Below are 13475 nucleotides of genomic sequence, written 5' to 3'. Positions count from 1 at the left end.
GCGCTGTTCTGGGTGAGTTATCCCTGGGGTTGTCCTGGGGGATCCCATCTCCATCTCTGCCAGGTTTCCCCATCCCCATCCTCAACCCATCCCATCCCATCTCCATCCCCATTCTATCCCATCCCCATCCCTTCCCAACCCCATGTCTGTGAGGGATCCCCATCCCGTCCCATCCCATCCCATCTCCAACCTTGTCCCCACCCCATCCCCATCCCAATCCCATCCTCATCCCACCCCCATCCCAACCCCATAGCTTCCCATCCCCACCCCTGTGAGGGATCCACATCCTCATGCCCATCCCACCTCCAACCTTGTCCCCATCCCAGTCCTCATCTTCATCCCCATCCCATCCTCAACCCTCTCCCCATCCCATCCCCATCCCCATCTTCATCCTCATCCTCATCCCCATCCCACTGCATCCCATCCCAGTCCTCATCCTCATCCCCATCCCATCCTCATCTCTCCTCCCATGCCATCCCCAACCCTATCCCCATCCCATCCTCATCCCCATCCTCACCCCTATCTCATACTATCCTACCCCACCCCACCCCATCCCCGCCAGGTTCCCTCTCTCCTCCCCAAGGACAATTGGGGGTTTCACTCGGGGGACGCGGCAGACAGGACGTGCAAACACCGATAAATGGTGTTGGCAGGATGTGCCAGGGCAGGGAGAGGATCCAACCCCGGAGTCTCTGCTGGGCAGCCAGAAGGGCATCCCGGCCCCGCCAGGGCAGGCTGAGAAAGCAAATGAGGAGGAGCAGATTAAATTAAAGCTCCATCAGCACCATCTCTGTGCCAGCGTGGATTTATTCCTTTTAAATTTTCCTTCCTGAGAGAAATAAAGACGTCGACGTCGGGGTGCGGACCCGGGAGCAAGTGCTCTCGAGAGCAAGATCCTCGCAAAGCTGCGACGAAGACGCCAAACACCAGGCCTGGATCGCGCTTCTCCCACCTCGTTAGCGGGATCAGCTAATTAGGGCATCACCCAAAAGTGTCAGGAAGGCGCTGCCGTCACGGGAGGAATGAAGGGATGGGGGGAGCGGTGGCATTGACCTGCCGGCCCGAGCCCCTGATGGAATCAAGGGGGAATCGTGAAGAGGAACCAGGAATAAAATAATGGGACAATTATGGAGAGGAACATTCGCAACGTCCCAGCAATGTGGGAAATGTGTAACTCACCCGGCTGTGGCTGGGATTTTAAGGTGAAATCCCGGGGGTTTGGGGACGCCGCTGCCTCCAGCCCATCACCTCAGTGCATGGTGAGGGACTGAGAGTGGAGGAAACCAAATTCAGAGCTTCTCACCCCAAAAGAAGTGAGGAAATGGGAGGAAAGGGGCTGCGGGGCAGAGCGGTGGGCGACGGCGCAGATGGTACTGGGGGAAGGTCCCAGCCTTCATCCCGTGAGGAAGAGCACGGTGAGGCTGAGCAGGATGGGGGGCTCCAGCTGGGCTCAGGGAAAACACCGAGATCCCTCCGCTGGTGATCCCTAATGAGCGAAAAAAACCCAATCAAGACTTTAAATGCAATTAAGCCGGTGTTTAATTCTCATTTTCCCCCCTGTGCCGTCATGTGCTCACACCCTCCGTCCCCAGGGATGGAGCAGCGGGAGCCGGGACAGCCCGGCTGCATCCCCGTCCATGAGTAGGATGCTCCGACACGTCCCAGTCGGTGCGAGAGCGGGGATCTTCTGGGGGGATTTGGGGGGGAAAGCCCAGAAATTGGTGGTGTTTTTCCTGTCGGGGTTTGGGTGGCGAGAAATCAATGAATTTCCACCCCGGGGCCTCTGGTGGGCAAAGGGAGAATTAATTGGGAGGGCAACTTCGTTAACATTGAGGAGTAAATTGATCCGCTAAGAGAAAAGGGAGATTTTGAATTAGATTGCTTTGCCTTTTTGGGGCTTCTTTCTCCCCAAAATTCCTTATTGTTATCATCATCCTCCCCCCCAGGGCCATGCCGGGAGCTCAACCGCAGTATTAGACACCGGAGACTCCCCATGGGGTGCAGGTCCAAGTGCCCCAACACCATCCCGAGCCCTGGGGGGGGGGGATGAAATTTTATCAGAGCTGGAAAAAAGCCCCCCCAGAGCCATGACGTGCCGGGGGGCAGGATCCTGCCCTGGGGTCCCGCAGCGGCGGGGGTTTGAGCATCCCTGAAACCCCCCAGCTCAGAGCGCGGCCGCGGTGGTTTGCTGCTGCCGGGGAAGGAAATTAAGCTGAAAAATAGCTTAAAGAGGACCCCAACTGGTTAAAATAAAGTGGTGGCTGCACCTGCAGCGCTGCCGGGCGGTGGGCGAGGGGTTTCGGGGTTGGCACGGGGGGGTTGGAGCTGTGTCTGCCCGACAATTCCCGGCAGCGTTGGATTGAACGAGGCGACGGCTGAGGCTGCGCACGTGGCTGCGGGATCCGGGGGGGGGTTAGTGGGGGGGTTGGAGCGGCAGGAACCCCGTTCTGAAATTTTTGGGGCATTCTTGGGACAGTCCCAACACGAGAAGCACATCTGGAGCCTGTCCAGCCGTGCCTCAGTTTCCCCATTGCTCTTGAGCACCTTTGGGGTTTGGACGAGCACCTGCGAGGTGCCGGTTGTCCCCCAGCTCCTGCCCTTTCTGTCCCCACCCCATGTGGCTCTGGGGACATTGTCCTTCTGGTCCCCCAGCCCCTTCCCTCCCACCACAGCCCCTCCGAAGGCAGCCTTGGCGGGGAGCAGGGGCTTGGGCAGCCTGCCCGTGCCGCCGTGCCCAGGCAGAGAGATGCCACCCAGGCACAGGGGACACGGTGGCACCCATGTCCCATCCGGTTGGGGTCTGCCGGGGCCATCCCCACCCGGGGAGACAAGCCAGACGAGGCGGGTGGTGGGACTGGGGAGGAAAGAGGTTCCAGGTCCTGGGCAGCGTCCCTGTGCGGGTACCGGGGTGCAGAGGGGTGCTGTGGGGACATGGGTGCTGTGGGGACATGGGTGCCATGGGGACGTGGCACGGTGGGGACCCCCCCCCCGGCGCGTGAGCCCAGCTGTGTTTAATAAGAAATAAGAAATATTAATTAAGTTAATTAAGAAATAAGTTAGAAAAATGTCATCGGGGCTTGGGGGGAATTCGGGGGCGGCTGGACACGGGGTGGGGACAGAGGGCTTCGCTCCTGGCCCCTCTTCCCTCCCCTGCCACCACTCAGTGTCCGGCCCTGGTGTCCCTGCCACCCCACAGCACCCTGGGGACCTCGGGGTGACGGCTGTGCTGGCTCAGGGTGACGATGGCCTGGGGTGCTGCATGTGGGGACCTCGGGGTGATGGCAGCCCGGGGTGCCAAGTGCAGGGACCCTGGGGTGACGACTGCCCGGGCAGGGGGTGCCATGGGGGGGACCCTGGGGTGATGGCAGCCTGTGTGACAATATGGGGTCCTTAGGGTGGCGACGGGGTTCCACAGGGACCCGCCACCTCTGGCGCTGTCACCGGGGCTGCCGTTCTTCGCCACCCAGCACCCCCCCAGCACCCGCTCCTCCGCCGGCCCCACCGGGGCAGGATCCGGCCCGGGACGCTCCGGGGTGACCGTGACACCCTCTTTGCCGCAACTCCCCACCCTCCCAACCTGGGGGGGGGAAACACAGGCACCACCCCCCGTCCCCCGTCCCCCCGCCCCATCTGCCAGGCGGGACCGTCCCCCCCCGGCCCCGCCGCTCCTCCCGGGATTCCGCCGGGGCCGCGGCCGAGGATGCTCCGTGCGGCGGCGGCGGGGGGGGAGCGGGTGCGCGGTGCCGGGGGCTGAGCCAGCGGCGGGGAGCCGAGCCCCGGGACACTCACCGGGGAGGAGGAAGAAGAAGAGGAGGAGGAGGACGAAGAAGAGGCCGCTCTCCGCCTCGGCCCCGCCATGCCGGGCCCCACCGGGGAGCGTGGCCCGGTGCCAGTGGCCCCCCGGGGGGTGTGAGCGGCCCCCGAGGGCTGGCGGAGTTGGGGGGGGGGGGGGGACGGACATGGCCAGCCCCGTCCCCCCCCACCGCTGCCACCGGGATTTAGCCGGTACCTGGATGCTTTGGGCTCCCGTTTGCACTTCGGGCGGGCATGTGCACAGGGGGGGAGCGGGCAGCCCCCCGCGCCCTGACACGCCGGTGAGGGGCTCCGCCGCCAGCCCCGTCCCACCACCGGTGCCTGGAGGACTTGGGGAGCACCCACCCGGCCCCTGACACCCCCCCCCGCCTTGGCCGGTGGGTGCCGGGCGGGGGGGCGGCGGTTACCGGTAACTCGGGGGTTTATTGTAGCGTACCCCGGTACCGGCTGGGGCACCCCACCTCCCTCTCGCCTTTTTCCCCCCTCCCCGAGGAGATTTGGGTTTAAACTTTGGCTTTTTTGGGAAGCCCCGAAGATGCCTTTCCACCCGGTAACGGCGGCTTTGATGTACCGGGGGATCTACACCATCCCCAGCATCCTCGCCGAGCAGCACCCCGTGGAGATCCCCGAGGACGAGCTGGAGGGTGAGCGGGCCTGGGGGGGGTGGGGGGGTCTGGGAGGGGGCTCAGCCCCTATGGGGTGCGGGGGTGCGAACCCCCCTCCCCCCCCGGCGCCGCGGGGGGGGTCAAGGGGAGCGGGATGCGGAGGGATGGAGGGATGGGGAGGAGGAGGAGGGGAGGAAGGGAAGCGTGGGAGAGCTTGGGGTGGGGGGGTGTCCCAGCGCCGGTGTCACCCCAGCCCCGGTGTCGCCGTTGTGACAATATGACACAGCAAGGACCGGGGGAGGGGGTGGCAGCGCCGGGCTGGACCCCCCCGGCGCGCCGGGGCCACCCTCCCCGCTGTCATAATATGACAGTGGCTGGTGTCGCGGGGGGGGGACCCCGGGGGTGGCTGTCACCCGTGTCACCCCACCCGGGGCATGGCAGTCCCGGTGGCAGCGGGCTCCGGCCGGGAGGAGCAGCCGCCGGGGCTCAGCCCACCCGTGCGATGAGCGGGGCCGGGCTCAGCCCGCTGTCGCCAGAATGGCTTTTTCCACCCCAAAAGTTTGCCGGGGCGGCGGGACGGGCACAGCCGGTACCCCCGGCTCGGGGTGTCCCGGGGAGCCCCGCTCTGCTGGGTACGGGGGGAAAGGGGCTGCGGCACCCCCGGCCCCCAGCGCTGCCCCAGCACCACGGGGGAAACTGAGGCACGGGGCGGCCCCACGCACGGCCCCGTGTGTGGAGAGGATGGAGGGGGCTCGGAGTCAGGCCAGGGGCTTCCCATGGGGAAACTGAGGCACGGAGGCCCAAGGCTGGTGGGGGGTGAGGGGCTCTGGCCCTAAAACCTGCCCGGGAGCCCTGAGTAGGCAGAGATGTGGGTTCACTCTGGGTGTGCAACAGTGTGTGTGCGTGTGTCTTAGGTGCCCATTCCCAGCCTGACTGCAGGGGTTACGTGTGCACACGTGTGTACACACACATCTGCGTACAGCCCCGCTGCACGTGTGTGCACACGCACTTGTGTGCTCACACACAGGGGTCTGTGTGCGTACACCCGTGCAACACCACTGCAGCACACGTGTGTGTGTGTGTGTGTGTGCGCGCACGGCCGGCCTCGCTGCAGTGTGTGCGCGCACATGTACAGCGTCAGAGCAGGACGGGTTCGTATGCACAGCCCTGCTGCAGAGGGGGTGTGTGTGTGTGTGTGTGTGTGTGCACAAGCACGGCAGCACTGCAAGGGGGGTGTGTGCACAAGCACATCGCTGCACTGTGGCTCTGTGCGTGGCTGCATGTGTGCACGCGTGAGCACAGCATCGCTGCAGGGGGTGGGTGTGCATGTGCATGCACAAGTACATCACTGCAAGGTGTTTGCGCGTGCACACACAAATACAGCGTCACTGCAAGGTGGTTGTGTGTGTGTGTGCACAAGCACATCACTGCAAGGTGATTGTGTGTGTGTGCATGCACAGATACAGCGTCGCTGTGACGTGGTTGTGTGTGTGTGTCCATGTGTGTGCAGGCACAAGCACATCACTGCAAGGTTGTTGTGTGCACACATACAGGTACAGCATCACTCCAAGGTGGTTGTATGTGTGTGTGCACAAGCACATCACTGCAAGGGGGGGGTGTGAGTGTGTATATGCACAAGTACATCACTGCAACGTGGTTGTGTTCGCACGCACAAGCACAGCATCACTGCAAGGTGGTTGTGTGTGTGTGTGTGCATGCACAAGCACAGCATCGCTGCAAGGTGGTTGTGTGTGTGTGTGTGCATGCACAAGCACAGCATCGCTGCAAGGTGGTTGTGTGTGTGTGTGCATGCACAAGTACATCACTGCAAGGTGGTTGTGTGCGCACATACAGGTACAGCATCACTCCAAGGTGGTTCTATGTGTGTGTATACGCACAAGTACATCACTGCAAGGTGGTTGTGTGTGCACACACAAGCACGGCCTCGCTGCAAAGGGGGTGTGTGTGTGTGTGTGTGTGCGCGCCTGTGCATGCACAAGTACGTCACTGCAAGGTGTTGGGATGTGTGTGCGCACACAAGCAGAGCATCACTGCAAGGTGTTGGAGTATGTGTGTGCACGCACAAGCATGTCACTGCAAGGTGGTTGTGTGTGCGCACGCACAAATACAGCATCACTGCAATATGGTTGTGTGCGTGTGTGCATGCACAAGTACATCACTGCAACACGGTTGTGTGTGTGCACACACAAGCACATAGCTGCAAGGGGATTGTGTGCACACATACAGGTACAGCATCACTCCAAGGTGGTTTTGTGTGTGTGTGTGTGCATGCACAAGCACGTTGCTGCAACATGGTTTTTTGTGTGTGTATATGCACAAGTACTTCACTGCAACACGGTTGTGTGCGCACGCACAAGCACAGCATCGCTGCAAGTTGATTGTGTGTGTGTGCATGCACAAGCACGTCGCTGCAAGGTGTTTGTGTGCACACACAAATACAGCATCACTGCAACATGGTTGTGTGTGTGTCCGTGTGTGCACACACGCAAATACAGCGTCACTGCATGGTGGGGAGGTGTCCATGCGTGTGCACGCACATGCACAGCATCACTGCAAGGGGACGGGGTGTGTGTGTGTTGCCCAGCCCCACTGCATCGCATGTGCTCACACTCACCTCGTGTGTGCACCAGAGTGTCGTGGTGATGCGCCCAGCCTCGCGCAGCACCCATGGGTGCTCCCAGCCCTGGGCTCCCCCCAGCACCCCGCCTGCGGCCGCGGGGATCAAGGCAGCAGCGGGAGCCCCAAGGTGACCCCACGAGGTGCCAGACACCTGCACCACTGCAGGGGGCCCTGCTGCCACCCGCTCCCACGTCCACCCGGTCACCCTCCGGTTTGGGGGGGACGCCTGTGACACCCCACCGCTCTCCTGGCCCTGCAGCCGCCCCTCGGGGCTTGGCGTTGGGTGCAAACAGGGGCAGGGTGCTGCTGGCTGGGCCGGGGAGAGTCGGGGTGCCCTGGCTTGGGGGGGGGATGACACCCCCCAATGGGACCCCGGTTTGGCCACTGCCGGGGCATGTCCTTACTTTTCCCCCCAACACCCTGAGCTGGGTGACAGGGACCCACCTGGGACGAGCAACCTCGAGGGATGAATTCTGGGGGTGCCGGGGCTGGAGCGGGGGGAGAAGGGAGCATCCCCTGCCCGGGGAAGGGACGTCGGCCACGGAGGAGATTTACCCATCAGGCTGACAGGCCAAAACCCCCCAAAACCACCTCGGAAGATGTCACCGAGGGGCCAGCATCCAGGCAGGGATGTCCCCAAGCACTGGGGCTCAACAGCATGACCCTACAGGGTTTCTTTTTCCCCAAAAATTTTTCTCAGCCCCCGTTTCTCCTGCCTGGCTCCTCCAACACAATTCCCTCCAGCAAACACCTGCGCTTTTGCGGTGCCGAAGGAAGAGGCCACCGCCACCCCGGCCCAGTTCCCGACACGAGGTCCCCTGGTCCCTTCCTTCCCATCAGCCTGGGTCGAGCTCCACGTGTTTTAGGGGTATCAAAAAGGCCAGAAACTCCCCCAAAAAGCAGCAAAGCCCCGAGCGCAGCGGGAGGCGGGATGGAGCCGACGGGGTGGGCGATGGCCAGCGCCGTGCCTCAGTTTCCCCGCTGCCCGCCGAGCTCGGCGCAGCCTCTCCCTGCCACCCCACAGGGATCTTCCCCCTGTGCCCCGGGGCCCATTTTGAGCCAGAAACCCCAAATCCTCCCACTTTCTCCCCTGGCTCCGTCCCATCTCCCTCTGCCCAGGATGGGGCTGAACACCAGAGCCAGAATCGGTCCCTTTTTGGGCTGCAGCCACTCCGTGACGGGTGCGAAGTCCCCAGGGAGGACGCGGGTGCTGGCACACCCTGCACCCAGCACCCTCCCCGTGCCAGCACCCACGGCGCAGGGATGCTCCCAGCCGGGTGCTGCGGCGCCGTGGGGGATCTCCCCACCCGCAGCCCCCCACCCCGGTGGGCACTCCAAGCTCAAGCACGTCCCAGGAGGGCATTTTTGGGGCAGGATACGGGGGTTTTGGCTGCAGAGGGTTGGGTGGTGGCAAGGGAGCGGTGGGTGCTGTGAGCGGGCGGTTGGGGTTGGAGCGAAGACCTTGGGGTGTGTTGGGGTCCCCTTGGGGGGGTCAGAGACTTCTGGTGGGGTCAGACCCTTCTTGGGGGGGGTCCGAGCCTTCTGAGGAGGTTGTGGTGGCCTGAGCTGCTGGAGACCCCATGTGTGGGTGTGTGGGGGTGCACAGGCCCCCGCGCTGCCTCGCACCCCCCTCCTGGTACCCCCACCCACACAACCACCCCCCCCCACCACCCAGCCCCCTGTGTACCCGTCACCCACTCACACCCCGTTACACCATTCCCCCACCTGGGACACCCACACACAGTGTTGCTTGGGGGGGTGGCAGCCCCTCCTGCTGTGCCTCAGTTTCCCCTCCGTAACGGTGACCCCGCTGTGGGCAGCGGGATGGGTGGTTCATTTGGGGTCCCATGGGGGATCTGGGGCCGAGGGGGTGCCAGGGCTGGGGGGACGCAGTCGGACTGATCCCCTCTGCCCACCCCACAGAGATCCGTGAAGCCTTCAAGGTGTTCGACCGGGACGGCAACGGCTTCATCTCCAAGCAGGAGCTGGGCACGGCCATGCGCTCCCTGGGCTACATGCCCAACGAGGTGGAGCTGGAGGTCATCATCCAGCGCCTCGACATGGATGGTAGGACCCCGGGACGGGGACAGGGGTGGGACCCCCATCCCACCTTCCCCATTTGTTGGAACACCCAGTTTGCCCCATTTCCACCCCACTGGTTGGTGGCTGCAGGACCCGACGTGGGATGCGGGATGCAGGAGGGTCCGATCCAGGCTCTGCCTCATGCCTGGAGCCTCCTGCTCATCCATCACCATCACCATCATCACCACCATCACCATCATCATCACGGCAGCTTCATTTAGGAGGATTTAACAATCCCGGAGCACTTGCAGGAGGGGATGGGACCTCTCCCAGCTCAGCAATCCTGCTGGGACCGGGCTGCTGGGGCCGGGTCCTGCACCCCGGTCCCATCCTGCACCCCGGGCCGTGCCCTCCCCGCCCAGGCTGGCCGTGCACCTCCCGTCCTCGCTGCCACCGTCAGCCTGTCCCCGACGCTCCCGCTCTCCTGGGGACCTTAAAGAGCTCGTTAATTTATTGCTTTCCTTTTTCCCCCCATTTAAAAGCTTTTCCGGCAGCGCTGCCAAGCGCCGCTCCCTCCATTACTCATCGTTAGTGCCGGCCTGACAGCCCCGGCACAGCACCCTCCGCAGCGCAGGATACGGCCAGCCCGGCGGCACCCACCCCGGCCCCTTCCCAGTGACCCCCCCCCAGGGTCACGGCCACTGCGGGGGTCCCCAGGTGGCATTGGGGTCCCAGTTGGTATTGGGGTTCCAGCTGGTGTACGGGGTCCTGGATGGCACTGGGGGTCCCAGATGACATTGAGGGTCCCAGGTGGCACTAAGGACCCCAGTCGGTGTTGGGCATCCCAGTTAGTGTTGGGGGACCCCAAACTTTGTTGGAGATCCCCAGTTAGTGTTGGGGTACCTGGTTGGTTTTGGGGGTCCCCAGCCAGTATTGGGGGTCTCCAGATGGCATTGGGGGGGTCCCCAGGTGATATTGGGGTCCCAGCTGGCACTGGGGACACCAGCCAGTGTTGGGCATCCTGGCCAATGTTGGGGGACCCCTAATTTTTCTGGAGGACCCCAGCTGGTGTTGGGGTCCCCAACTGGTTTTGGGGTGGTCCCTGACCAGCCATGGGGTCCTGGCTGGTACTGGGGGTCCCCAGCCAGTTTGGGGGTCTGTAGCTGCTGAAGTCTGAGAGTCCAAGGTCCCATAACACCAGCTGCTGCTCCAGGCCACCACGGAGTCGATGTTGGTGACTCCGGGGTGGGATGGGGGGGCTCTGGGTGCTGCCTGGCAGGGGGGTGACGGCCACCTCCGTGCCCTGCAGGTGACGGGCAGGTGGACTTTGAGGAGTTTGTGACGCTGCTGGGGCCCAAGCTGTCCACCTCGGGCATCCCCGAGAAGTTCCACGGCACCGACTTCGACACCGTCTTCTGGAAGGTAGAGAGGGACACCCAACCCCCCCAGCTCCCACCCGGGGGGCAGCACCCCCGGCCCCAGCCCCAAGGGCACCGGGGGATGGCTCGGGGTCAGGGTCAAGGTCAGGGTTAGGGTCAAGGCTGGAGTTGGGGTTAGGGTAAGGGTGAAGATCAGGATCAGGCTCTGGGTTAAGGTCAGGGTTAGAGTTGGTTTAAGGGTTAGGATTAGGGTTGGGGGTCAAGGTTAGGTTTAGGATTTAGGTTAGGGTCAGGTTTAGGGTTGGGGTCAGGGTTAGGATTAGGGTCAAGGCTGGAGTTGTGGTCAGGGTGAAGGTTAGGATCAGGATCAGGCTCTGGGTTAGGGTTGGGGTTAGAGCTGGTTTAAGGGTTAGGATGTGGGTGGGGGTCAAGGATTTAGGATTTAGGTTAGATTTAGGATCAGGGTTAGGGTCAAGTTAAGGGTTGAGGTTAGGGTAAGGATTAGTATCAAGGCTGGATTTGGGGTTAGGGTGAGGGTGAAGGTTAGGATCAGGATCAGGCTCTGGGTTAGGGTCAGGGTTAGGGTTGGTTTAAGGGTTAGGATTAGGGTTGGGGTCAAGGTTAGGGTTAGGATCAGGGTTAGGGTCAGGTTTAGGACTGGGGTTTGGGTGAGGGTCTAGCTCAGGCCCCAGGTTAGGCTTAGTGGAAAGGTTTAGGCTTAGTGTCAGGGTTGGGTCAGGATTAGGGTCAGGCTTACGCCAACCTGAGGCTTTTCAGTCCCCGCCTTGGCACGGGGTGGCGGCTGGTGGGAGGTTGGGCACCCACTGGGTGCTCTTCTTGGGAACCACCAGCTCTGCTGGCGGGTCAGCAGGACACCAGCCCTTTCCCCACCAAAGATGAAGGGGGGGGGTGCCGGGGGGACAACACAGCACCCAAGGGTGCCGGGGACCCCCCGGCATCACTGAGCCCCCCCGCCCGTGGGGGTCAGCCCCTGCCCCAGCCCCCCGCCCGCTCCCCGCAGTGCGACATGCAGAAGCTGACGGTGGACGAGCTGAAGCGGCTCCTGTATGAGACCTTCTGCGAGCACCTCTCCATGAAGGACATCGAGAACATCATCATGACGGAGGAGGAGAGCCACATGGGCACGGCCGAGGAGTGCCCCGTCGACGTGGAGAGTGAGTGCCGGGGGGTACACGGGGCCCTCGCACCCTCTGCGATGCCAGCCCCGACGCCACGGGGATGGCCCTGCGTCCCCGGCGCGCTGGGCGGGGATGGTTTGGGGTAACCCCCCGGTTCTCCCCCTCCGCCCCAGCCTGCTCCAGCCAGCAGATCCGCCAGACCTGCGTCCGCAAGAGCCTCATCTGCGCCTTCGCCATCGCCTTCATCATCAGCGTGATGCTCATCGCCGCCAACCAGGTGCTGCGCAGCGGCATGAAATAGAGGGGGGGGCCCCCCCCGACCCCCCCTGCATCGGGGACTCACACCTCCAGTGGGGAGTACGGACATACAGATCCATACATCGGACCCAGACACACAAACCCCCCCCGGGATGGGGGCAAACCCAACGGGGGACGCCGCACGCCGGGTCCCCGCTGTCCGGGGCGCCGCGCTCGCATGGCTGTTTGCAGAACGTGGGAACTGTGAGAGAGACACACACAAACCCCCTTGCCACAAAAAAATTACCCCGTAAGTGCATGTAACGTGCATGGAGCCCCGTGTGCTGCCCCCTCCCCGCGCCCGGGGCCCCCGTTGCCCCCCCGGGCACAGGAGCCCCTCGGATACGCCGGTACCAGCGTCTCCAGCTCTATATTTATGATACAAACCAAATCACCCCCTAAGCAATACACGCGCCTGAGGTGGTTTCTCGGCTTGAGACGGGAGCGTTTGCATGGACTTGGCTGCCAAGGGCTGGATTTTACCCCCCCTCGCCCACCCTCTCACTCCTGACCCCCGCACCGTGCCTCAGTTTCCCCACTGGGGATGAGGGGACACCCCTGACCTCCTGCTTGATGCACTTTGAGCTGACTCCCCCCTTCCTGGGAAGAGCTGGAGCGACCCCAAGGCCGAGGACCCCCCACCCTGCACACCCCCGAGCCCCCCCAGCCTGTATGTAGCACCCACCTGGGCACGGGATGGGGTCGGCTTTGGGGCCGTTTCTCATTTTTTTGGAGTTGGTTTTGGGTTATTTTTCTTTCTTCCTGGTTGGTTGTTTCCGATCTGAAATAAAACTGGGATTTCTGAAGCGCTCGGGGCTGCTGGGGCTCCTGGTGATGCGGGGGGGCTCGTGGAGGGGGATGCAATGGGGCAGGGTGATGGGTGCCAGGCGGGTGTAGCACCACGGGAGCACCCATGGGTGCTGCTGAGCTGTGGCTGAGTCCTCCTGGCAAGGGAGGTGGGCAATGGTTGGGGGTCTGTGGTCCCCCCGCAGCATCCCAGGGGGGCTGAAGCATCCCCAAACCTGGGGCCGGAGGGGACCCAGCACCTTCCCCATGGATCCCACCAGCACCGGGGGGATGCACCCCGGTCCAGCCGTGGATCCTGCTGTGGATCAGTGTAAGCGCCAAGTGGTTTTATCCCTCCCCTTACCTCGTGTCTGTGCCCTGATATTTTCTGTTGGCGTTTGATGAACATTTTAAGGCCATTCCCCTCCCAAAGCGCCTCGGCGGGGAGCACACGCAGCGCAAAGCACCTCCCCAAAGCGCTTCCACCCGGTTTAACGGCAAACCCGGGGGAGCCAGGATCGGGCCCACGGCAGAGAAGGGCGGGGGGGGCTCAGAGACACCCCGAGGGGTCACTGTCCCCCGGCTGGGTTGGGATCCTGCCCCGCAGCTGGCAGGGAGGGGAGCACCCTGTTCCTCCTGATTTACACCACGGTGGGGGCTGGCCCCAGGTGTAACCCCCCCACCCCGCACCGAGCGACCACCGTGGCAATCCCAACCCATCGGCCTCCCCGAGCCCCAGAATGATGCATTTTTTTAATAACAAATAAATTAAAATAACAAATAAAACCAGGGGA

General features: G+C 63.1%; 1 protein-coding gene across 1 annotated transcript; it reads left to right on the top strand.

Moving 5' to 3' along the window:
- Positions 1-4348: 4348 nt before the first annotated feature.
- Positions 4349-11899, top strand: CABP7 (calcium binding protein 7). The gene is made up of 5 exons (XM_068412898.1): positions 4349-4457; positions 8982-9125; positions 10390-10502; positions 11481-11634; positions 11772-11899. Exons 1-5 carry the CDS (start codon positions 4349-4351, stop codon positions 11897-11899), a joined length of 648 nt encoding a protein of 215 aa, XP_068268999.1.
- Positions 11900-13475: the final 1576 nt, after the last annotated feature.

This window comes from Nyctibius grandis, chromosome 14 (genome assembly GCF_013368605.1).
Source record: "Nyctibius grandis isolate bNycGra1 chromosome 14, bNycGra1.pri, whole genome shotgun sequence".
Taxonomy (NCBI): domain Eukaryota; kingdom Metazoa; phylum Chordata; class Aves; order Nyctibiiformes; family Nyctibiidae; genus Nyctibius; species Nyctibius grandis.
This window is presented reverse-complemented; position numbering and strand designations above follow the sequence as displayed.